This window comes from Macaca thibetana, chromosome 1, assembly GCF_024542745.1.
Source record: "Macaca thibetana thibetana isolate TM-01 chromosome 1, ASM2454274v1, whole genome shotgun sequence".
Classification (NCBI taxonomy): Eukaryota; Metazoa; Chordata; class Mammalia; order Primates; family Cercopithecidae; genus Macaca; species Macaca thibetana.
The window spans coordinates 108,265,215-108,291,818 of NC_065578.1; the positions used below are offsets into that span (position 1 = coordinate 108,265,215).

Below are 26,604 nucleotides of genomic sequence, written 5' to 3' on the forward strand. Positions count from 1 at the left end.
GCAATGCAAAGAGTCTGTGGGGCTAGCGGTGAAAAGCACGAGGCATTTAGTAGAGTGAGCAGGAGGGATGTGGTGGGTGAGGCGCTGCAGGCTCAGCTGTGGAGGGTTCTAAATGCCACGCTCCTCAAGAGTTTGTCCTTTAATGACAGTCAAACATTGGCTTAATGGGGTAACAGCATTTTATCTACACTTTGAAACACAGACTAATATGAAACTAAAGATTTCTAAATCAGGTATAACGATAAAATCAAGTCTATGTAAGAAAATGTACATGTTTCTGGAGATTCATCCTGAAGGATGAAAGGGTTAAATGACATAATATCTAAGATTTATTTTTAATACTTTAGCAAATAAAAAAGATGAAGGAAGCAATGTTACAAAAATCTTGACAACTATTGAATTTCAGCATACTAGTCTCTCTACTTTTGTGTCTTTGAAAATGTTCATAATTAAGAAATTTTTTAAAAACAAACAAGAAGACCGACAAATCTCTAATACCTAAGAAGCATTTAATATTGATCTAGGCAGGGCACGGTGGCTCATGCCTGTAATCCCAGCACTTCGGGAAACCGAGGAGGGCGGATCACGAGGTCAGGAGATCGAGACCATCCTGACCCCGTCGCTACTAGAAATACAAAAATTAGCTGGGCATGGTGGCACGTGCCTGTAGTCCCAGCTACTCAGGAGGCTAAGGCAGAAGAATCACTTGAACCAGGGAAGTGGAGGTTACAGTGAGCCGAGATCGTGCCAATGCACTCCAGCCTGTGATAGACAGAGTCAGACTCTGTCTCAAAACAAAAACAAAAAACCAAAAAACTGATCTAGAGAACAGACCAGATAAAAAGATTTTCTTTTCAGCTGCACAACCAATTTATCACCAAGTACCACTGATTCCTTCTTTAAATAGATTATACCTCTCAAACCCACCCACTTTGCCCCACCGCCACTGCCACCACATTAGCCATCAAATACAAACAGCTTCCTCCCTTTCTCCCAGCATCTCCTCTTATTGCCATCCAATCACAGGCAGAGGGATCATCTCAAAATACATTTACACTTGATCTGCTACTTTCAGTGGTAAGTACTTTCACTGCACTCAGCATGAAATCTAAAATAGCTAGAAAGCTCTGCTTAATTTAGTTCATGTCTATCTCTGCGGCCTTATCAAACTCAAGCTCATAATTTTCCAACCAATCTGAATTTATTTCAGTTCCTAAAAAAAGCCAAGCTCTTTCTCACCTCATGTTCCCTCTATATTATTCTCTTCTCCCTTCTCTTTACATAGCTAGGTTCTACTCATCCTTAGATCTCAATTTTAGTGCCTCTGCCTCAAAGAAGTCTTTCTCTGACTTGCCAGTCTGCACCCTACCCCATTCCCATTTTATTCTCTCACAGCACCTTGTAATCCTTCTTCATAACATCTACCAAAATGTGTATTTGTGTTCATTTGCATGACATAATGCAAATGAATGCATCTTCCCCACTAAACCAGAAGTTCCATGAAGCCAATAAACATGTTTGCTTTACACACAACTATAGTACCTAACACACAGGAACCCAAAATATGTATTTGCTAAATAAATGTATTTCTTTTCTTTTTTTTTTTTTTTTGAGATGGAGCGCCCGCCACCTCGCCCGGCTAGTTTTTTGTATTTTTTAGTAGAGATGGGGTTTCACCATGTTAGCCAGGATGGTCTCAATCTCCTGACCTCATGATCTGCCTGTCTCGGCCTCCCAAAGTGCTGAGATTACAGGCTTGAGCCACTGCCCCCGGCCTTATTTTCAAATCAGTTTCTTCACAGCCTATGACACATCTGTGTTTGTGTAAGAAATACAAAAGATGAGAAACAGTTACCTTAAGTTCAAGTTAACCCTAAACATACAAGTCTTTGGTTCTACCTCCATAATTATTGCTATTTCTCACTCCCTTATAGAGAATTTTGCCATTCTTTCTTAAATATTTCTACTTAAATAATGCAGTGAGCACCAGTAAATTATAATACTATCAATTAACCTAGGCCTTATTATATTCCCTTTCCCAATCATTAAATGCTATCAACAGTCCAAAAGCCTAAATTATTGGTTTCAGACATAGAGATAGCAAAAAAATACAAACAAATGAAAAATCCCACCCCTCTGTTTCTCAAACTAGGGTTATAATTAAAAAGTCTTGGCCGGGCGCGGTGGCTCAAGCCTGTAATCCCAGCACTTTGGGAGGCCGAGACGGGTGGATCACGAGGTCAGGAGATCGAGACCAACCTGGTGAACACAGTGAAACCCCGTCTCTACTAAAACTACAAAAAAAAACTAGCCGGGCGAGGTGGCGGGCGCCTGTAGTCCCAGCTACTCGGGAGGCTGAGGCAGGAGAATGGCGTGAACCCGGGAGGTGGAGCTTGCAGTGAGCTGAGATCAGGCCACTGCACTCCAGCCTGGGCGACAGAGCGAGACTCCGTCTCAAAAAAAAAAAAAAAAAAAAAAAAGTCTTAAGAGGTGTAAAACAGTAAGAGTTGTATGTAAATTACATGCATAATTTATAAATAGGTGTGTATGAATAGGAAAAAACACAGTATATATAGGGTTCAGTACCAGCCAAGGTTTCAAGAATCCACTGGGGTTCTTAAAATGTATCCCTTGCAAATAAGGGGGGATTACTATATAAAGAATTTTCAGATAAAAAACAAATACAAAAGCCATGGAAATAAAGAAATCTAAAGCAATAAATGAGCAATGTTGTAATCAAAAACATTTTATGAAAAAATTATAAAGTTAATCAATGACTTAAGTATATTTCCTAAGCACTGAAAGTAAAAACAGTTATTTTGTAACAGAAAATAAAGTTTAATCAAAGGAAAGAAAGATTTGAAACACTACTGAATGGCAATTCTGGAAAAGGAACCTATAAGGCTAAATTAAAAACTAAGGTAAGAATGACAGCACAAGTCATTGATCCTTACCTTGGATCAATTACGTCTGGATAGGCACATACTCTCAGAGTTTTTGAATTAGAACCAACAGCATATAAACCTCCAGCTGGATGAAAAGCCACTGCTCTAACAGCTTGTGTGTCTTCTAGGATATTAATACAAACAAACTGCTTTTTTGATTTGTCATCCTATGGAAAGAATGAATATTAAAGTCACCTATTAAAAAAATGAATTTGAAAGAATTCATCTTTCTCCCATTTTAAATTCATTTGAACTGTATTATTCTTGTTGGATCATGTTAGGTTTACTACCAATAACCATATATTATTTTCTCTATGTTTTTCTTACTTTATTAAATCTTAGTAACATCCTTTAAGAGGCAAACACACACACGAGTAGGCTACAGTGAAGAATCCTATTTTGGAGACTTAAGAAGCCACTAAGATACTTCCAGGTATTATCTTCAGTGATGCTTCTTATCTTTATTCTGGGACACCAGGTAATATTAAGCACCTACGCTACCACAAATGCAGCAAATCTTTGAATCCTTTTAATAATGCACCATCAGACGAAACACTATTTGCAAAGTCACCCATGTTTCTCCAAGCTTCATTACAGCCCCATAGATCCTTAGCCCTCCTGCAGCCAGCTTCTCCTGGATGGTTTCTAATGGTGTTTCTTCTATCTTCCATTGTTTATAATCTGGAAATTCCATTTTATTATGTTCATGTTCACGTCCATGTCCATGGGCCATGTCTACATTCTTTAGATGATTCTTTTAAAATGCAGTATTACTGCTTTCCTTTTTAAAAAAGTTTTACTTTTTTTAATTAAAAAAAAAATACAGATGGAGTTTCTCCATGTTGCCCAGGCTGGTCTTGAACTTTTGGGCTCAAGCAATTCGCCCACCATGGCCTCTCAAAGTGCTGAGATTACAGGTGTGAGCCACTGCACCTAGCCAATTGTTCGTTTTGTTTTGTTTCGGTTTTTTTGAGATGGAGTCTTGCTCTGTTGCCTAGGCTGGAGTGCAGTGGCATGATCTTGGCTCACTGCAACCTCCGCCTCCCAGGTTCAAGTGATTCTCCTGCCTCAGCCTCCTGAGCAGCTGTGATTACAGGTGCCCACCACCACGCTAGACTAATTTTTGAATTTTTAGTAGAGACAGGGTTTCACTGTGTTGGCCAGGCTGGTCTCGAACTCCTGACCTGAAGTGATCTGCTTGTCTCAGTCTCCCAAAGTGCTGGGATTACAGGCATGAGCCACTGCACCTGGTTCCAGCCAATTGTATTTAAATACATGTGATTACATGAAGTTTTTCTGATAGCAGTCTCCATATATTAAGTAGCAAATTCAAATTCCCTAATTTTTCTATTTTTCATTACTCATTGCTAAACTAAGCTCAGTTCATAAACACTCAAGTTTTTCTTCAATTATTAAGACAAAATATAGTAATAAATATGGGCCAGGCACAGTGGCTCATGTCTATAATCCCAGTACTTTGTGAGGTCGAGTTGGGCAGATCGCTTGAGCCCAGGAGTTTGAAACCAGGCTGTGCGACATGGCGAAACCCCATCTCTATAAAAATGAAAAAAAAAAAAAAATTAGCCGGGTGTGGTGGTGTGCATCTGTAGTCTCAGCTACTTGGGAAGTTGAAGTGGGAGAATCGATTGAGTCTGGGAGGTTGAGGCTACAGTAAGCCTGGGCAACACCTGTCAGGGAGGGGAGCGGGGAGTGGGGAGAAGGGAGGTAGAAGGTAGGGAGGGCTGGGGCACGAAGAAGGAAGGAAAGAATAAGTATGCATTCCTATATTAAGTTCTCTTTAACTATTAAGAGAAAAAAAGCCCACTAGAAGTTCTAACAAAAATAATAGAGTATCATTTGTGTTTCCAAATGAAGGAAGTACAAAGGATTATTAATCTGCTTAAGAAAAAATGTTTACCATTATCTCTAGCAATGAATATTTCAGTATTTCAAGCTGAAGTTATAAAATATCCCTTTAACAGCCTGGGCAACATGATGAAAACCCATCTCTACCAAAAAAAAAGAAAAAAAATACAAAAATTAGCTGGGTGTGGTGGCACATGCCTGTAGTCACAGCTACTCAGAGCGCTGAGGTGGGAGGATCACTTGAGCCTCGGAGGTCAAGGCTGCAGTAAGCTGAGATCGCACCACTGCACTCCAGCCTAGGCAACAGAGCAAGATTGTGTCTCAAATTAAATAAATAAACAAACAAACATCCCTATAAAATAAATGGAAAAATAATGGAAACATATGAATGTTTCATTTCTACTTTTTTTTTTTTTTTGAGATGGATTCTCACTCTATTGTTTAGGCTGGAGTGCGGTGGCACGATCTTGGTTCACCACAACCTCCACCTCCCAAGTTCAAGTGATTCTCCTGCCTCAGCCTCCCAAGTAGCTGATGTTACAGGCATGCGCCACCACACTCGGCTAATTTTTGTATTCTTAGTAGTGATGGGGTTTCACCATGTTGGCCAGACTGGTCTCGAACCCCTGAACTCAAGTGATCCGCCCACCTCAGCCACCCAAAGTGCTGGGATTACAGGTGTGAGCCACCGCGCCCAGCCTCATTTTTACTTTAAACTGTCAACTCATCCATCCAGATCTATCTTCTGAAGAGAGAAGCTGAAGCAGTTCTGTATAAAAGCTTTGGTGACTCCTACTACTGACGTCATTTGAAACCACCGTGTTACCCCGACCAGGACTGACTGGACATGGTGAAGGAACCTCTACACTAGGTATGGTCAATAGACTCAACCAAACCCTGTCTTTTGAGAAGTATGAATGTCAAGTACACAGACAAAGGAAAATCACTTCAGCTCTGGATGTATTCTGAGAGGTCTAGGACCCATAATGACTACAGCAATGAAAAGACTATGCCTCTCTCTACCTAAGCCTTTATTCATGCAATACAACCTAATGTGTTATACTATGTATGTCCTATGTAAGTGAATTGAATGTATTATTCGTATGAATTTGGCTAGAAATGTTGTATTTTCCAATAATCCATACAAAAGGAATGTGACTGCAAAATTATATAATAGCATGGGGTAGATAAGAGAAAAAGGGAGGAAAGATGACTAATTAACTAAATGGCCTATAGCACATCAATAATTACTAAACATTGCTTTATAGCAGAAGCCACACACATTGATTTTATTTGCTGTCCTTCAGTGTTTTAAATTGACACAGAGTTTTGCTCTTGTTGCCTAGGAGGGAGTGAAATGGTGCAATCTCAGCTCATTGCAACCTCTGCCTTCCGGGTTCCAGTGATTCTCCTGCCTTAGCCCCCCAAGTAGCTGGGATTACAGGCACCCCCCATCACGCTCAGTTAATTTTTTGTATTTTTAGAAGAGATGAGGTTTCGCCATGTTGGCCAGGCTGGTCTCAAACTCCTGACCTCAGGTGATCCACCTGCCTCGACCTCCCAAAGTGTTGGGATTACAGGAGTGAGTCACTGCATCCAACCTTAAAATTTTTTTAATTTGTTGTCATTTAAAAAACTAGGATATTTCACATAAAAATCTAGATTTCTAGCTTTTCTTGAAAATCAGGTCAGGTGCAGTGTCTCACACCTGTAATCCCAGCATTTTGGGAGGCTGAGGTGGGAGGATTGCTTGAGCCCAGGAATTCGAGACCAGCCTGGGCAATGTAGTCAGACCATGTCTCTATTAATAGATATACATACATATATTTTTTGGAGACAGAGTCTTGCTCTGTCCCCCAGGCTGGAGAGCAAAGGCACGATCTTGGCTCACTGCAACCTCTGCCTCCTGGGTTAAAGCAATTCTAGTGCCTCAGCCTCCGGAGTGGCTGGCATTACAGGTGTGAGCCACTATGCCCGGCTACTTTTTGTATTTTTACTAGAGACAGGGTTTTGCCATGTTGGCCACATTGGTCTCCAGCTCCCGACCTCAGATGATCTGCCTGCCTCAGCCTCCCAAAGTGCTGGGATTACAGGTGTGAGCCACCATGCCTGGCCTAATATTTTTTTAAAAAATCAAAGGAACTGGAAACACTGGACTTGCATATTTCTTTTGCAAGGGACAAATGTTCCTTTATGCCTATCTATTTCATCCCTAAAAGCATCTCAAATTAACACCTTTGTTTATGGGGTTAAAATCTGAACTAGGAAAAGTAAGATAGAGTGAAGCTATATACTAGTTAGGAAAGGATGCTTGGTTCCAAAGCAAAAAAAATAGGTGTACTGATGAGAAGCCCAAAGAGATACCAATAATGAAATTAACCATAGGGTTCAGAGAATAACACAGAGCCTCAGTTCATGTCCCAAGGCCGCTACTGGGCCATTAATATGAACACTCCCACATGTCCAACTGTGCTTTCTAAGGCTCCCTCTTCAGTTACACCACTGAGAGCTCAACTGCCCTGAGCCTTGAAATAAATACCAATATTAGCAGTAATAACTACTTTTTTAAAAGTTTTTTTTTTTTTTTTTTTTTTTTTAAAGACACGAGGTCTCACTCTGTTGCCCAGGTTGCAGTGGTGCAGCAGCTATCCACAGGTGCGATCTAGTACTCTACAGTCTCAAACTTCCAGGCTCAAGACATTCTCCTGCCTCAGCCTCCTAGGTACTGTACACCACGTCTGACTAAAACCGTTCTTTCTTTGAATTGAGAATTCCTTAGCAAAATTTACAAGTGCATATGAAAACAAAAAAACTTCCTTCCCCAAAGTATTACCTCTTCCCCTTTTGACCTTGATAGACTCCCTGAAGAATCTCCAAGAGGTGGCTTAATGACCGAATGTTCTGATGAGCTGTGGGAGTAGAAATTCAAGTAAAGTTTACTCCATGTATCAAAATAGAAACTAAATTAATTTACCCTTTCAAACACTAATTTTTCTTTTTAGCAAACAATCCTAGCTGACTCCAAAGTTACTCTCGGGAGACATTTATTAAAATAGCCTCTGGATTCAGTAGCACCAATGGGAGTTGTAAGGAGGAGATGAAAAGCCATTCTGGAAAGAAAATTAAGTCAAAGTCCACATATTTTATTTTATTTTATTTATTTATTTTTTTTTTTTGAGACGGAGTCTCACTTTGTCGCCCAGGCTGGAGTGCAGTGGCCGGATCTCAGCTCACTGCAAGCTCCGCCTCCCGGGTTTACGCCATTCTCCTGCCTCAGCCTCCCGAGTAGCTGGGACTACAGGCACCCACCACCTCGCCCGGCTAGTTTTTTGTATTTTTTAGTAGAGACGGGGTTTCACCATATTAGCCAGGATGGTCTCGATCTCCTGACCTCGTGATCCGCCCGTCTCGGCCTCCCAAAGTGCTGGGATTACAGGCTTGAGCCACCGCGCCCGGCCAAAGTCCACATATTTTATAGTGAGATGTCAAGTACCCTTCTCTTGCTTAGTTCCAGAATCCTGTTTGCTATGCTTAAATCCAACCCCAGACAGGACGCTGGAGAATGCTCCAGGGAAATTATCTGGCCCAAGAGAAAAAAATATCAGAAACTCACAGTTAAGGGTCCCTTAGTAAAACTATGTTTCCACTTAATCACTTTTTATGAGGCCAACAGGCAGACAGATCCACCCACATATGTAGCCCTTCCTTCTAATCAGCTTTTTAATTTTTTATTTAATATTATAAAATATAATAGAGACGGGGTCTCGCTATGTTGCCCAGGCTGGTCTCGAACTCCTGGGCTCAAGCAATCCTCCCCCCTCAACCTCCCAGATTGCTGGGATTACAGGTGTAAGCCACCATACCCGGCCAGTTTTTGTTTTAATGCCTCACTGTTTACAGCCAGCCAAAGCTTTCTAGATACCTGAAGAAAGCCTAGATAAAAGGTATAGACTAAAATGAACAGAAAAATGAACTTGGGAGAAGAGAAGCAATTTAGGGAACAAAAGCTACAAAAATATAATTTAAATCCTTAGATAGAAGAGGAAATAATGGATTAATAAGGAAACAAGAGCAAGATCTATTTTTTAAAAAGGAAAAGAAATTAGATAATAAGAAAGACCTCTTAGAAAATTAAAATATGATGGTAGAAAAAAGTAAATCCATAGAAAACGGAAGTGAGGAAATTGCTAAATAATAATTTTTTAATTTCCTAGAACTTAAGTTTCCAACTTAAAAGGGCCCATGAAATACCCAGAAGAATGAAGAAAAATAGAATCATTCTGAGGTCTATTTTCTATATCATCATGAAGTTTCAGACTATCAGGGAAGCGAAGAACCTGAAAAATTCCAGAGTAGAAGGAGCAATAGGCCTCACCCAAAGAATGAGGAATCAACCAGCCTCACCAACACGGTGAACATGGTGAAACCCCATCTCTACGAAAAATACAAAAATTAGTTGGGTGTGGTGGCGTGTACCTGCAGTACCAGCTGCTAGGGTAGCAGAGACACAAGAATTACTTGAACCCAGGAGGTGGGGGTTGCAGTGAGCCAAGACTGCACCACTGCACTCCACTCTGGGAGCCAGAGCAAGACCCTGTCTCAAAAAAAAAAAAAAGAAAAAAAGACAATGAGGAATCAAAATAGCATCGGACTTTTTACTCAGAACACTAAAATTGGAAGACCATGTAGCAATGCCATTGAAATACTGAGGAATGATTTTCATCCTAGAATTCTATACCCAGCAATACTAACAAAAACGGTGAAAAAGCAAACACATTTTTAGACATGCAAAGTCTCAGAAACTTCACCTCTAATGTATCCCTTTTCAGGTAACTGTGAGATGTTAAAAACAGGGAACTTAATAAAGAGATGAGGTAAAGGAAACCCCAAGAGAACAGTAAGGAAAGTCCCAAGATTCTATCTAAGTGATCAAAAAAGCAATAAATATAAAGTGAAACAGGAGTGATCCTGGAGGGACATCTCCCAAGGAGAAAAAATGGAATAGAGAAATTTCTGATACTTTTTACAATTAATGAGAGAAGTTTTATGATCTTATAATTCTGTCAAAGCACTTACAGATAGTTTAGTGATAAATATTAAGAAAACTAATCATGTACAGACACATGTACAACAACTTGATGCAATTATTGTCTCCAGGAAAAACAAGAAGCTATATGAAAAAGAAATATAATCATATGGCACTACATGACTCAGTTGTAAATAACATTTACAAGGTCATAGTAATGTTAACACTGATACTGATTTAAACAAAAATTGATATATACTGAAGATAAGGGATAGACCAATTGAGGGTGCCATGCATGAAGAGTATGGTAGGGAATCAACACATAGCAAAAACAGTAATAGAGGCTGGGTGTGGTGGCTCATGCCAGTAATTCCAGCACTTTGGAAGGCTGAAGTGAGCGAATCATGAGGTCAGGAGTTCGAGACCAGCCTGGCCAACATGGTGAAACCCTGTCTCCACCAAAAATACAAAACATTAGCTGGGCATGGTGGCACATGCCTGTAATCCCAGCTACTCAGGAGACTGAGGCCGGAGAATTGCCACTGCATTCCAGCCTGGGCAACAAGAGCAAAACTCCATCTCAAAAAAGCAAAACAGTAATAGAAGTATATTATTGAGAAATGCGGATATAGCAAAAGGCTGGGTGTGGTGGTTCACTCCTGTAATCCCAGGATTTTGGCAGGCTGAGGTAGGAGGATCACTTAAACCCAGGAGTTCAAGACCAGCCTAGGCAACATAGTGAGAGCCCATCTTTAAAAAAAAAAAAAAACTGTATTATATGTATCAGAAAAAATAGCCAAATGGGTTGAAAATGGCAGCCAATAAGAAATAAAACCATGGACAAAGATGGGTTCTATTTTAAGCCTTGAAGTACTATTTGTCTTTTGAAATCATGTATGTATATTACATGGACAAAAACAAAAATTAAATTTTAAAATTTGAGTTCTTGTTTCGAAAGTACTCAAAACAACTATTATGAAAACTGTAATAAAAAGCAAATATTAAAAAAATAAAAATTTAGAAAAGCAAAAATTGAATGTATGCTCTGAAATAAAACTAGGTTTTTGACACTAATTATTTATAAAGTGAATTCCTATAAGCATCCAAGTGCCAAAAGCAAGTTATGCATTTTTGTACTTAATCTCAGCCAAAAAGCTGGGAATCTCATCTTATACATTTTTTAATGAACCACCCTGAAAACTGTTTTATGCTAAGAATAAAGAAAACGGTCCTTAACTATTCCCATTGCATAAATTAACACTTGTATACTAATGACAGCAAGATAAAAATTTTCCCTGAATAGTGAAAATGTAAATATGCAGTCTTCCACTGCTGTAATTGCCAAAGCGGCCAACACTGCAGCTGCAATCATTCCACCAGACTGTAAAACATCTTTCTATGCCCTGAAAGTCTGAATTTTAAGATTATTTGTTCAAAGATGCCAATTGAAGAAAAAAGAAAATCAAGAAGACTTAGAGATCCTAAAACTGTAGTTCTTTGAGTAGGATGGCTTATAAAAAATATAATTGCCTTGCTGGTAGTGAGGAAGCAAAAAGAAAAATAGAAGGAAAATGAAAACTATAAAGAGACTTAGACGTTGGTAGAACAGAATATAGACGAATGAAGGCAGATTAGGGAAAAAATATTGGTAGGCAGTAAGCTCTAAAAACTTTTAAGGCTCCAAAGACAAGTTCAACCTTCTAGTCATTAGTAGTAAGCTAATATTTCCAGGTTTTACAAAGTCAAGCACTTACATTTGGCTTCCACAAGGTGATTCCTCCAGAAAAGGTATGTGATTTGTTGATCCAGGATTACGAGGAGTGCTTGTATGAATATTTGAAGCATCATGTGTTAATCTCTGACTAGAGTCTTGGGGTGGCGTAGTAAAACTAGTCACAGAAGAACTATTAGATCCATTGCCTTTGCTCCCATTACATTGCTGGCTGAGTGTTGATACCTCATTACCAAGACCATCCATTCCAATATTTAACTCACCAAGCTTTTGAATGGACCTATAAAATTAAACAATATAATCATTTTAAAATAAAAACTTAAATGCATTCCTAATATATACAAGATTAAAAGTGTGAAAAGGTAAATATATGCACATATATAATCTACGGCAAATTTAGTGTTAAAAATTACCACCATTAACTTAAGACATAACCAAGATACTGAAAGAAGATCCACATTTTCCCATAGTAAAACACTAAAGAAGATAGGCATAATGGGCATTATAGACTTTTCTTTTTTTTTTTTTTTTTTTGAGTCAGGGTCTCGTTCTGTTGCCCAGGCTGAAGTACAGAGTGGCATGATCATGGCTCACAGCAGCCTTGACCTGCGGGACTCAAGCAATCCTTCCAGCTCCCACACATACCTGGGACAACAGGTGCACACTATCATAACCAGTTAACTATTCAAATTTTTTGTGGAGACAGAGTCTCCCTATACGGCCTAGACTGGTCCTCAGCTCCTGGGTTCAAGCTGTCCTCCCGCCTTGGCCTCCCAAAGTGCTGGAATTATAGGCATGAACCACTGTGCCCAGCCAGTATCACAGACTTTTTGAAAGCAGCTTTTATTTAAAAAAAAAAAAAAAAAATGCTTCTTCCCAATATAACTTTGGTTTAATTTTCCATTTAAAACTTAACTTTCAAAAAGAGTCAATAACAATATCACCACTACCAAAATTGCTCATCAACAAAACAAGCCATTTTCATTCCATCTGTCTTGAGTAGTATCAAGTAGGAAATGGATGACTTGAGCAGGCCATGATGAGAAAAAGACAAATGGCATCCCTAATACTCTACATGTACTCATTCACTCATTAATTCATTCTACGAATACTGTTTGCCAGGCTCTGATCTAGACAACAGGGAGATAAAACAGGGAGCAAAACAAGTTAGCCTCAGGGCCTTCCCCTCAACAAATAGTCTTTCCATTACTGTAGCCTGACTCCTTACGTTGAGATCAGGGCTACAAAGGGCACAAACAGGATGCTACTTTACTCTTTTAAGATTTAGACTCATGGGCCAGGTGCAGTGACTCACAGCCGTAATCCCAGCACTTTGGGAGGCTAAGGTGGGCGGATCACTTGAAGTCAGGAGTTCGAGACCAACCTGGTCAACATGGTGAAACACCATCTCTACTAAAAGTACAAGAATTAGCCAAGCATGGTGACAGACGTCTGTAATCCCAGCTGCTCAGAAGGCTGAAGCACGAGAATAACTTGAACCCAGGAAGCAGAGGTTGCAGTGAGCTGAGATCACACCACTGTACTCTAGCCTGGGCGACACAGCGAGACTCCATCTCCAAAAAAAAAAAAAGATGTAGATCCATGGGCAGGAGCAGTGGCTCAAGCCTATAATCCCAGCACTTTGGGAGGCCAAGGCAGAAGGATTGCTTGAGCCCAGGAATTTGAGACTAGCCTGGGCAACAGAGGGAGACCCTGTCTCTACCAAAAAAAAAAGAAAAAGAAAAAGAAAAAGAAAAATGTAGCCAGACATGGTGGTGCATGCCTATGGTCCTAGCTACTTGGAAAGCTGAGGTGGAAGGATTGCCTGGGCCCAGGAGGTCAAGGCTGCAATGGGCCATGATCCTGCCTGGGCAACAAAGTAAGATCCTGTCTCAGAAAAAAAAGAAAGAAAGAAAGAAAAAAAAAAAAGGAAAGAAGGAAGGAAGGAAGGAAGGAAGGAAGGGAGGGAGGGAAGGGAAAAGAAAAGAAAAGAGAAAAGAAAAGAGAAAACAAAAAAAAAAGGAAAGGAAAGGAAAGGAAAGGAAAGGAAAGGAAAGGAAAAGAAAGGAAGGAGAGGATAGGAGAGGGCGCAAGAGGGGAAAGGAGGGGAGAGGAGGGGAGGGGAGGGGAGAGGAGGGGAAGGAAGAGAAGAGAGGAGAAAGGAGAGGGAGAGAGGAAGGAAGATTTAGACCCAAAACTAGCCCAGCATCACTTTCTCCGGCTGAGATTCAATATAAGAAAGGACTAACACAGGGAGTACAATTATTGAGAGGTATTGTGGCTCATGGTATTTTTAAATTTTCCTATATTAAACATTGTGTGTGTATATTTTTAAGGCTTAAAAAATACTTACAAAAAAGCAGCTCAATATTATTAGAGGAACTGTTAGCCTTTACTAAATATGTATCAGTTAAAAATTGTAATTAAATAGCATTTCTCAAATTGTGTTCTGTGAAACACATTTCTTGTGAAATGTACATATATCTTTTTTATACTCTCCATAAAAAAGGATATGAGGTCAAATACACTTCAGAAAAACGCTAAGTATAAAAAGCATTTAAAATGCTAATACAGGCCAGGCACAGTGGCTCATGTCTGTAATCCCAGCACTTTGGGAGGCCGAGGCGTGCAGATTACCTGAGGTAGGGAGTTTGAGACCAGCCTGGCCAGCATGGCGAAACCTCATCTTTACTAAAAATACAAAAATTAGCCAGGCATGGTGGTGGACGCCTGTAGTCCCCGGCTACCTGGGAGGCTGAGGTGGTGAATCGCTAGAACCTGAGAGGCAGAAGTTGCAGTGAGCCAAGGTCACGCCACTGCCCTCCAGCCTAGGAAACAGCAAGACTCCACCTCAAAAAAAAAAAAAAAATGTTAATATAGCATTTGAACTCTCTTAAAATGGGGTGGGATGGGGAAGAGGCTGAATATGCCTATTAACTGTCAAATCAATGGTGCCAGTTATTAGTATTAATAAAAACAAAAGATCAAGAGGTATAAAGTAATGATATAGCATTATTAATAAAATTCATATCATGCTATAATTTTTTCAGTAAGATCTAATTGTATAACACAACTTATTTCTCTTCTTTCTATGCCCCTCAGAAGGAAGAAGTAAAACTTAAATCTGGAAATCATGACCTGCAGCAAGAGTGATTTGGAAGAATAAAACATTAAGAGGAAAAAGCACATTTTAATTTACAGATCCTATCTCCATTCAATTTGTCCTTGATATTAGGTATCTTAAAGCCCTAGTACAGGCTCAAATATATAAAACTAAAGAGTCTAGAATCGGCCGGGCGCGGTGGCTCAAGCCTGTAATCCCAGCACTTTGGGAGGCCGAGACAGGTGGATCACGAGGTCAGGAGATCGAGACCATCCTGGCTAACACAGTGAAACCCCGTCTCTACTAAAAAATACAAAAAAACTAGCCGGGCGAGGTGGCGGGCGCCTGTAGTCCCAGCTACTCGGGAGGCTGAGGCAGGAGAATGGCCTGAACCCGGGAGGCGGAGCTTGCAGTGAGCTGAGATCCGGCCACTGCACTCCAGCAAGGGGGACAGAGTGAGACTCCGTCTCAAAAAAAACAAAACAAAACAAAACAAAAAAACTAAAGAGTCTAGAAAAAATAATGAAACAAAAATATCGGGCCAGGAATGAGCCTGTACCCCCAGCACTTTGGAAGGCCGAGGCAGGTGGATCACAAGGTCAGGAGATCGAGACCATCCTGGCTAACACGGTGAAACCCCGTCTCTACTAAAAATACAAAAAAAAGAAATTAGCCAGGCGTGGTGGCGGGTGCCTGTAGTCCCAGCTACTCCGGAGGCTGAGGCGGAAGAATGGCGTGAACCCAGGAAGCAGAGCTTGCGGTGAGCCAAAATCATGCTACTGCACTCCAGCCTGGGCAACAGAGCAAGATTCCGTCTCAAAAAAAAAAAAAAAAAAGAGAATGCAGAAAATTTATGGGAAACTAATATATAAAAATTTAGGATGGACCGGGCACAGTGGCTCCGTATCAAAAACAAAAACAAAACAATAAATATACTATAAATAAACTTAAATTACAAGACAGAATTTAAATTATTTAAATTCTAGGCCAGACATGGTGGTTCTCGCCTGTAATCCCAGCACTTCAGGAGGCTGAGGCAGGAAGATTGCCTGAGCTCAGGAGTTCAAGATCAGTCTGGGCAACATGGTGAAGAAACTTCATCTCTACAAAAAATACAAAAATTAGCTGTTTGTGGTGGCTGGAGGATCACTTTAGCCCCAGAGGTGGAAGGTCGAGGCTGCAGTGAGCCATGACCACACTGCTGCACTCCAGACTGGGCAACAGAGCGAGACCCTGTCTCAAATTAAAAAAAAAAAAGAAGAATTTAAATTCTATTTATGATTGTCTTTAAAGGAAAGATGAACCTTCCTGAATAATTTCACTTTTTTTCTGAGGACATATATCACTAATCACTACTGGGGAGGAGGGTCACAGAACTTTGCCATTTCATCTTCTCACTGCTAGATATCTGCTCTTACTGCAAAATAAGTTGGTCAGAAATTAAAATTACATTCATGACTTTTATGGCTATGAAGAAAACATCCAAAAATCAGAAATGGCAATTCATCAAATAAGAATAATTCTGACAAGCCACTGACTTCATCAGAGATGATAAGAAAATGATACTCAAACTGGATGTTCAGAGGCCTATTTAGACTCTTGAGACCACCAGTTTAAACAATCCTTGTGTGAGCCGGCTACGATGACTCATGCCTGTAATCTCAGAGCTTTGGGAGGCCAAGGCAGGAGGAGCGCTTGAGCCCAGGAGTTCACGGTTATAGTGAGATATGATCACACCACTGCACTCCAGCCTGGGATGACATAGCAAGACTCTATCTCTATTTAAAAACCAAAAAGGGTGGGCGCAGTGGCTTACACCTGTAATCCCAGCACTTTGGGAGGCTGAGGCGGGCAGATCACCAGGTCAGGAGATTGAGACCAGCCTGACCAACATGGTGAAATCATGCCTCTACTAAAAATACAAAAATTAGCCAGGTGTGGTGGTGTGTACCTGTAATCCCAGCTACTCAGGGGGCTGAGGCAGGAGAATCGCTTGAACCTGAGAGGTGGAGGTTCCACTGAGCCCAGATTGCACCACCATCAGTCTGAGTGACAGAGTGAGACTCCGTCTCAAAAAAAAAAAGGCCAGGTGTGGTGGCTCACACCTGTAATCCCAGCACTTTGGGAGGCTGAGATGGGAGAATCCCTTCAACTAGGGTAGTAGAGGGTGCAGCAAGCTGTGATTAGATCGTGCTACTGCACTCCAGCCTGAGTGACAGAGTGAGACTCCATCTCAAAAAAGAACAAAAAAAACAAAAAAAACCCCACTCCCTTTGTGAAGGTTTGAAGACAGGATCAATTTCAGGCTCATTGACTTACATAACACTCAGAGTTGTCAAGCAGATTACTTCCAATATTGTTGAATCAAGTGAAGAGCTAACAGTCACCATTACAGTTACCTAATTGTAACCATGATGATAGCCAACATTTATAGGACACTTCCTATGTGCCAGAACTATTGTAAGCACATTTGTATATATTAATTGACTTAATCTTCCAACAATCATTGCTTAAATATTTATTATTTTATTGAATTCTAAAAACACACACATAAGACCAGGAGTGCAGTGGCTCATGCCTGTAATCCCAGCACTTTGGGAATGGGTGGATCACTTGAGCCCAGGAGTTCAATACCAGCCTGCCCAACACAATGAAACCCCATCTCTACTAAAAAAATACAAAATTAGCCAGGTGTGGTGGCGTCTGCCTGTAATCCCAGCTACTCGGGAGGCTGAGGCAGGAGAATTGCTTGAACCCAGGAGGCAGAGGTTGCAGTGAGTCAAGATCGCGCCACTGCACTCCAGCCTGGGCGACAGAGTAAAACTCCATCTCAAGAATAAATAAATCAATAAATTAATTAAATAAAATAATAAAAAATAAAAACACGTGTGTATATATTTCTCCTATAATTGCAAACAATAAATGTAGTTCATATTGTTTTGGCAGAAATTATAACAATCATTTTAATATATCAAATCAAAAAAATGTATAGGTTTAAGCACTTTAGTAACAATAAAAATAGCAGCTAACAACACGGTGTTTACAGTGTGCCAGATACTGTTGTAAGCACTTCACACAGATTAACTCTATTTATCCTCATGGTAACCTTGTAAGAAGGTTAGAGGAAATAAGAAGTAGATAAGGGCCAGAACAGGGACTGTAATCCCTGCACTTTGGGAGGCCAAGGTGAACGGACTGCTTGAGGCCAGGAGTTTGAGACCAGCCTGGGCAACAGGGCAAAACCCCATCTCTACAAAAAATAAAAAAATTAGGTGGGTGTGGTGGTGTGTGCTGTAATGCCAGCTACTCAGGAGGCTGAAGCAAGAGGATCACTTGAGCCCAGGAAGTTGAGGCTGCAGTGAGCCAAGATCGCACCTCTGCACTCCAGTCTGGGAGACAGTGAGAGCCTTGTTTCCAAAAAAAAAAAAAAAAGGCAGCAGATAAAGAGATAAAAAGAACTAGAGTAACTTCCCCTAGATTCTCAGTTACCCTGGGACAGCTGAATCCACCTGGCTGTCGGCTATGCACAGGTTCAGCCTGTGCACTGAACCTCTGCACTCTTCTGCTCTAGTTGCTTAGGGAATAAGGACGAAACTAGATGAGCCCTCAGAATGCTGTGACTAGAAAGCAGTATGTAACTCCACATTACTTGAAATGCTTAAAAAGCCTTAAAATGTCCAACTATACATAGAAAGTAGCAGTTATTGCATGTTTTAAATAGCTTTCAAATAACTCCATATTTTAAAAAGTGACTAGAAGACCAACCTATTAAGGAACTGTTCAGTAAGATTCTGCTGCTGATCAGGACCATCCTCCTGATTCACGCCTCCTTCAAGCAACATCTGTTGGTATATCTGCCGCTGTTGCTCCTTCTGTTCTAAATGCTGTTGATAGCGTAATCTTTGCCTATAATATTCTTGAAATTGTTCTGTTGAATCTCGAAGCTTAAAAACATTAGAAAAAATATACATATTTGAGCAAATTATGACAGAATATGTCTTCACTCAACAGTACTTTTTATAAAAGCTGAATAAAATATACAATTAGCTATATTTAACAATCAAAAATACTTAATCTATTGCTCTTTGAAAAACAGTATGAGTCTTAATACTCAAGTGGATCCGTTAATTTGCTTTATTCCACAGAAACAGACTGACCGAAATGAATGGTTGCCTTGGTTCCCTGACTAACCCAAAATAAAAATACAAATTATAATGCTTACAAGGGGGCCATGATCAGAGAATATGAATGTAGATAAAGACTAATACAAATCTGGCATTTCTTTAAAAATATCCATGCTGCGGGATGGCATTAATATTTAATAAGCATAATGAGATACCAACTTACCCCAGCCAGAATGGCCATCATTAAAAAACAATAGATGTTGGAATGGATGGGGTAAAAGGGAATGTTTACACATTGCTGGAGGGAATATAAATTAGTACAGTCTCTATGGAAAAAAACAGTATGGTGATTTCTCAAAGAACTAGATCTACCATTCAATCCAGCAATCCCACTGAGTATCCACTCAAAGGAAAATAAGTCACCATATCAAACAGACACCTGCAAGTGTATGTTTATCGCAGCACAATTACCAATAGCCCTAAATTAGTACTAAAAAATGTTCCATGTACACTTGAGAAGGGTATGTATTCTGCTGTTATTGAGTGGAGTGTTTTATATATGTCTGTCAGGTCTAGTTGGTTTACAGTATTGTTCAAGTCCTCTATATCCTTATTGAACTTCTACTTAGATGTTTCATCCATTATTGTAAGTAGGGTATTGAAGTCTCCAACTATTATTGCAAAACTATTTCTTCCTTCAACTCTCTCAATATTTGCATCATATTTAAAGCATCATATTTTAAAGTACATTGATATGTTTGGTGCATATCAATGTACTTTTAACAGTAATTTTTTTACTTCATTCTTTTTTTAATTTTAATTTTTTTCCTGCATTGCTATAAATACATTCTTAATAGTTGAAAACAAAAAACATATTTAACTTATTAAAACCACTTAACCCCTCAGAAATGGCATGCTATATAAACCTGTTTGTTTGTTTGAGACAGAGTCTCACTTTGTCGCCCAGGATGGGGTGCAGTGGTGCAATGTTGGCTCACTGCAACCTCTGCCTCCCAGGTTCAAGCGATTCTCCTGCCTCAGCCTCCCGAGCAGCTGGGACTACAGGTAGCTGTGCCATCACGCCCTGCAAATTTTTTGTATTTTTAGTAGAGATGGGGTTTCACCATGTTGCTTAGGTCGGTCTTGAACTCCTGAGCTCAGGTGATCCACCTGTCTTGGCCTCCCAAAGTGCTAGGACTACAGGCAGGAGCTGCCACACCCAGCCTATACAAAACTTATATCCTATTTCACAATAAAATTTCCTCACAAAAACACTAGAACCCTGGACTTGGATAAAAGTTTTATTCTATATTTAAAATGTTTAATTTCTTATTCTTAAATCTAATTAGTAAAATATAGGCCATATATCTTAAAAATGTAAACTAGCCATGTTTAATGTAAGCTCAATTACTTGAGTCACAAAGCATGCAAACCATGCAATGTCACCTGTAATATTTTATATTGTTAATAAATTGACCTGTTAAAATTGCTCCAGAATACATAAAGGCAACTAAATACATCACATATTCGTTGAAGAGAGGAGAGAAAGTAAGCTAATAATAAGAAAATCTATGTATATTCTTTCCTACTCCCAAATATCAGAAAATTCTTTTTATATTCTAAGTAAATTCTATTACTTCTTACAAAGAGAATAACTCTGAAAAACACTAGGTATAGTAAATATTACCTCATTTTTTTCTTGTTTAGCTGGTCCTGGATTCTGTGCTCCATTTGCAGGCTCTTTTTCTGAAACTGAACTCTGGCCCAAGATTTCACTGCCTATAGGCCTCTGTGCATCAACAGGTGTATCACTTCTTCCAGAAACGTGCAAAAAAAACAAAAAGGCAGAGGGGGGAGTAAAGGAAAATATATTTTAGTTAGAGAAATTTTATTTTATTATTATTATTTTTGAGACAGAGTCTCTCTCTGTAGCCCCAACTGGACTGCAGTGATGTAATTTCCGCTCACTGTAACCTCCACCTCTCAGGTTCAAGCAATTCTCCTGCCTCAGCCTCCAGAGTAGTTGGGAACACAAGTGCCTGCCACCACACCTGCCTAATTTTTTGTATATTTAGTAGAGATGGAGTTTCACCATGTTAGCCAGGCTGGTCTCAAACTCCTGATCTCAAGCGATCCACCCTCCCCAGCCTCCCAAAGTGCTGAGATTACAAGCATGAGTCACCAAGCCCAGCCAAGAAATTTTAATCTTAAAAAATGAATAGGCCAGGCACAGTGGCTCACGCCTGTAATCCCAGCACTTTGGGAGGCCAAGGCAGGCAACTCGCTTGAGCTCAGAAGTTTGAGACCAACCTGGGCAACATGGCGAAGCCCAGTCTCTTTTAAAAAAAAAAAAAAATTAGTTGGGTGTGGTGGGGCACCTGTGGTCCCAGCTACTCGGGAGGCTGAAGTGGGAGGATCACCTGATCCCGGGAGGTAGAGGTTACAGTGAGTCAAGATCACACCACTGCACTCTGGGTGCAGTGGTGACAGAATGGGTGCCTGGGTGACAGAATGAGACCTTGTCTCAAAAAATAAAAAAAGAATATTTAGCCTGTGTATAAACTATACACAAATAGATTTTTTATATTCCTTTCTTCTCTTAAAAATACCACAAAAAGAGTTTTTAAAAATAGGAAGGTCTTAATGGAGGAGTAATGGGTTATTAGGTAGGGAGAGTGAGAGTAGGTCTCCAGTTTAAAATCAGTTGCATGGGCCAGGCGCAGCGGCTTATGCCTGTAATCCCAGTACTTTAGGAGGCTGAGGTGGGCAGATCACGAGGTCAGGAGATCGAGACCATCCTGGCCAACATGGTGAAACCCCGTTTCTACTAAAAACACAAAAATTAGCTGGGCGTGGTATGCGCCTGTAGTCCCAGCTACTTGGGAGGCTGAGACAAGATAATCGCTTGAACCAGGGAGACAGAGGTTGCAGTGAGCTGAGATCAGGCCACTGCACTCCAGCCTGGTGACAGAGTAAGACTCTACCTCAAAAAAATAAAACTAAAAATAAATAAAAAATAAAATCAGTTGTGTGGCCTTGGGACAGTCACTTATATTCTCTGTAGCTCGGCTTAAAATAGGCTGATGAATACAAATAATAAGTTGGATAACATAATGCCTAAATTATCTTTATAAAATATAAACTTACAGTTTTGTTATCTAAAGATTTTTTCCTCCAATACGTTTCTATACAATTTTAAGAATTTTTGAGATTTTATTAGAAGACTTTCTTTGGGCCAGGCACAGTGGCTCACACCTGTAATCCCAACACTTTGGGAGGCTGAGGGTGGCGGATCACCTGAGGTTGGGAGTATGAGACCAGCCTGACCAACATAGAGAAACCGTGTCTCTACTAAAAATACAAAATTAGCCGGGCATGGTGGCGCATGCCTGTAATCCCAGCTACTTGGGAGGCTGAGGCAGGAGAATCACTTGAACCTGGGAGGCAGAGGTTGCAGTGAGCTGAGATCGCGCCATTGCAGTCCAGCCTGGGCAATAAGAGCTAGACTCCCTCTCAAAAAAAAAAAAGACTGAGGAGGAGTTTTTTGGCTACCAGGCTGTGCTGTAAATTACTAATGACCATAAGAAGTCCCCTTTTATGTCCACAAAGAAAAATTTGTAAGAGCTATTAACTGTATAAAGAATAAAATAACCTTCAAAAAGTAACATTTCATTTAATTTTGCAACATATACAGAACTTCCATATGCATTATCTCATTTAACTTGCACAATAACCTGTGAAACAGGTTATAAGACCCACTTCACAGAGAGGTAACAGACTCAAAAAACAAGTGATTTTCCTAAGATTGCACAGCTAGAAAATAGAGCTTGAACTCGAACTCAGGTCATCAGACTCCAATTCCAATGCTGGCCCATGCCTAAAATACATGCATTTCAAGCTTACATATTTCAAATGACTTTTCCTCCATTTTAAGTGTCTCTGTTCAAGCGGAAGGATATCCTTATAAAATATTACACACTCCCTTTCTTTCATGTTTTATCTTCTTGTTCACCATAGTAGTCCAATCACATTGTAGCATGGTGTTAGCATATAGTAATCACCAAAAAAAAAAAAATTTTTTTTTTTGAGATAGGATATCTTGCTGTAACCCAGGCTAGAGTACAGTAGTGTAATCAAGGCTCACTGCAGCCTCAACCTTCTGGGCTCAACCGATCCTCCCACCTCAGCCTCCCAAGTAGCTATGACTACAGGCACACATCACCATGCTTGGCTAATACGTTTGTATTTTTCTGTAGAGACAAGTTTTCACCATGTTGTCCAGGATGGTCCTGAACTCCTGGGTTCCAGTGATCCACCATGCCTAGTCTGAAATATATTTTAAATGCATACCCACTTAAAGAAAAAAAAAAAAGATACTGACTTCAAGTATTTCAAGTAGTACTCCTCATGTTGCATACTTAGCATAATTGGTCTAATTGAGTTTATATATATATTTAAAAAAACAATAAATAGAGATGGGGTCTCACTATATTGCCCAAGCTGGTCTCAAACTCCTAGCCTCAAGCAATCCTCTCACCTCAGCCTCCCAAAGTGCTGGGATTACAGGTGTGAGTCACCGTACCTGTCCCAATATTTTTTAAATTACATCTAAAATATATTTAAAAATAAGTACATTTGTTCCAAAGTAAACTTTTACACTTTATCCATAGGACAGTAACTCTCACAGCATTTCATTAGTAGTCCTTTTTGACACACTGTCCTTACCAAAGCTATGAGCTCTGAAGGGAAGAAATTTATATTCCCTGAGTACCAATCACATGCTTGCCACTCTACTAGAAGCTTTATCTCATTTTGCAAGTCAATGCTTTATTATATAGAGAAGATAACTGAGGCTCAGAGAGATTAAGTAACTTTCCCAAGGTCACACAGCCAGTAAATGGCAAAGCTATTGTTCAGACCTATGTCTGACTCTAAAGACTGTGTTCAGGCCGGGCGCGGTGGCTCATGCCTGTAATCCCAGCACTTTGGGAGGCCGAGGTGGGCGGATCATGAGGTCAGGAGTTCGAGATCAGCCTAGCCAAGATGGTGAAACCTCGTCTCTACTAAAAATACAAAAATTAGTCAGGCACAGTGGCAGGCGCCTATAGTCCCAGCTACTTGAGAGACTGAGGCAGGAGAATCGCTTGAACCCAGGAGGCGGAGGTTGCAGTGAGCCGAGATTGCGCCACTGCACTCTAGCCTGGGCAACAGAGCGAGACTCCGTCTCAAAAAAAAAGAAAAAAAAAAGTTAACCTACCCTTTAGGAAGTCCCTCACTTAACTGACTCAAGTTAGATTCTCCTCTCTAAAGAACATGAAAGAAAATATCACAACCTTCTCCTCTATAATCTCAGAGCAACTTAACGGAAAAGGTTTCCCTATACATTTATCCTATATTTCTTTTTTCTTTTTTTGAGATGGAGTCTCACTCCGTTGCCTAGGCTGGAGTGCAATGGTGCGATCTCTGCTCACTGCAACTTCCGCCTCCCGGGCTCAAGTGATTCTCCTGCCTCGGCCTCCCAAGTAGCTGGGATTACAGGCACGCACCAGCTAATTTTTTTTTATTTTTAGTAGAGACAGGGTTTCACCATGTTGGCCAGGCTGGTCTCAAACTTCTGACCTCAGGTGATCCAGCCACCTCAGCCTCCCAAAGTGCTGGGGTTACAGGCTTGAGCCACCGTGCCCAGCCTTACCCTGTATTTCTTAAGCTTTAACTAAGGATCTCCACTTGCTCTAATTATTATTATTTCTTGAGACAGAATCTCACTTTGTTGCCCAGGCTGGAGTGCAGTGGTACAATCTAGGCTCACCGCAACCTCCACTTCCCAGGTTCAAGCGATTCTCCTGCGTCAGCCTCCTAAGTAGCTGGGACTGCAGCCATGTGCCACCACGCCCAGCTAATTTTTGCATTTTTAGTAGAGACGGGGTTTTACCATGTTGGACAAGCTAGTCTTGAACTCCTGACCTCAAGTGATCCACCGCCTCGGCCTCCCAAAGTGCTGGCATTACAGGCCTGAGTCACCATACCCAGCTCACTTGCTGTAATTAGAAACAGAAATTCTGAGTCCACTGCTCCTTCCTCTGCAAAGAATGGCTCCAACTATCCTATGTAATGTGAAAAGGTTTCATTTTTATCTCTTTCATGAAATAAATTTATTGAAGTCAACACTAATACTTCATTGTGCCAACTCTAAGTTACAGAAAACCATCCATACATACTCATGGGTTTCCTGGAAAAATGAGGCAGAAAGTTTCCTAACCCTGAAATAAATAACTGTTGATCAGGAGTTTACTATTTCTTGCCAGGTTTGAAGGAAAAACTGAATGGTGGCTTTAACACTTATTTCCTTCATATGTATAAAAATTACTAAATAAAGTAAGTGGAAATAATTATGGAGTTTTAAGTTCTGGTTGTTCTCCACACTACTATGTACAGGAGAAAAAAAGGAGAAACAATCTGGCATCCTTAAGGATAAGGAGTTAAATTTATACAATAAGGAGTTAAATTTGTGACATAGTCATACAATGAAATACTGCATACTTATGATTAATCATTGATATCAAGAAATTTTCAAGAATATGGAAAACAGTCATGATCTTTCAAGTGGAAAAAGCAGATTACGTGAAAATCTATATAATACATTTCCAATTTTTTTAAATGTATTCAGATAGCCGGGTGCAATGGCTCACACCTGTAATCCTAGCACTTTGGGAGGCCGAGGCAGGTGGATCAGCTGAGATCAGGAGTTCATGACCAGCCTGGCCAACATAGTAAAACCCCGTCTCTACTAAAAATACAAAAATTAGTTGGGCATGGTGGCAGGTGCCTGTAATCCCAGCTACTTGGGAGGCTGAGGCAGGAGAATTACTTGAACCTGGGAGACGGAGGGTGCCACTGCACTCAGCCTGAGTGACAAGAGCAAAACTCCATCTCAAAAAAAAAAAAAAAGTACTCAGAGAAAAAAAGACTGGTCTAAGTATGAGATTGTGTGGGATTTTAATTCTCATACTATTACTCTTCTATATTTTCCAAATTTTCTTCACAGCACATATATTACATTTATAACCAGCAAAAGAATAAGATACAAAAATGAAGATTTTTCTCATATAATTTTAATTATCAAAAATTTTAAACACTTACTAAAGTATTAAGGACTAACTTTCAACTAAAATGACCTGAACATTAAGAAAACATACACACTCCTGGGCGTGGTGGTTCACACCTGTAATCCCAGAACTTTAGGAGGCCGAGGCGGGATGATTGCTTCGCTTGAGTCCAGGAGCTTGAGACCAGCCTGGGCAACACTGCAAAACCCCGTCTCTATCAAATATACAAAAATTAGCCAAGTATGGTGGCGTGTGCTGGTAGTCCCAGCTACTAAGGAGGCTGATTTTAACCTGGGAGATTGTTCCACTGCACTCCAGCTTGGGTGACAGAGCCAGACCCTGTCTCAAAGAAAATAAAACATATACACACTATAATTAGATTATCTCGAACTTCTGAAGATTTCCTAATTTTTTTTTTTTTTTTTTTTGAGACAGAGTCTCGCTCTGTCACCCAGGCTGGAGTGCAGTGGCGCGAGCTCAGCTCACCGCAAGCTCCGCCTCCTGGATTCACGCCATTCTCCTGCCTCAGCCTCCCAAGTAGCTAGGACTACAGGCGCCCACCACCACGCCTGGCTCATTTTTTGTATTTTTAGTAGAGATGGGGTTTCACCATGTAAGCCAGGATGGTCTCGATCTCCTGACCGCGTGATCTGCCCACCTTGGCCTCCCACAGTGCTGGGATTACAGGCGTGAGCCACCTCA

General features: G+C 40.4%; 1 protein-coding gene and 1 pseudogene across 3 annotated transcripts in view; both read right to left on the bottom strand.

Moving 5' to 3' along the window:
• Positions 1 to 26,604, bottom strand: part of WDR47 (WD repeat domain 47) — a 70,930-nt gene that overhangs the window by 13,042 nt on the left and 31,284 nt on the right. For 2 of the 3 annotated variants that reach the window (XM_050745570.1, XM_050745561.1), the window contains exons 6-10: positions 20,484 to 20,610; positions 18,438 to 18,616; positions 11,592 to 11,849; positions 7,645 to 7,720; positions 2,955 to 3,112 (exon numbers count right to left, since the gene is read on the bottom strand). In XM_050745570.1, the coding sequence (XP_050601527.1) occupies positions 2,955 to 3,112; positions 7,645 to 7,720; positions 11,592 to 11,849; positions 18,438 to 18,616; positions 20,484 to 20,610 (798 nt within the window). The remainder of the gene's footprint in view (positions 1 to 2,954; positions 3,113 to 7,644; positions 7,721 to 11,591; positions 11,850 to 18,437; positions 18,617 to 20,483; positions 20,611 to 26,604) is intronic. The other variant, XM_050745581.1, reaches the window with a different exon arrangement.
• LOC126930260 (NADH dehydrogenase [ubiquinone] 1 beta subcomplex subunit 3-like) lies at positions 3,124 to 7,638 on the bottom strand (annotated as a pseudogene).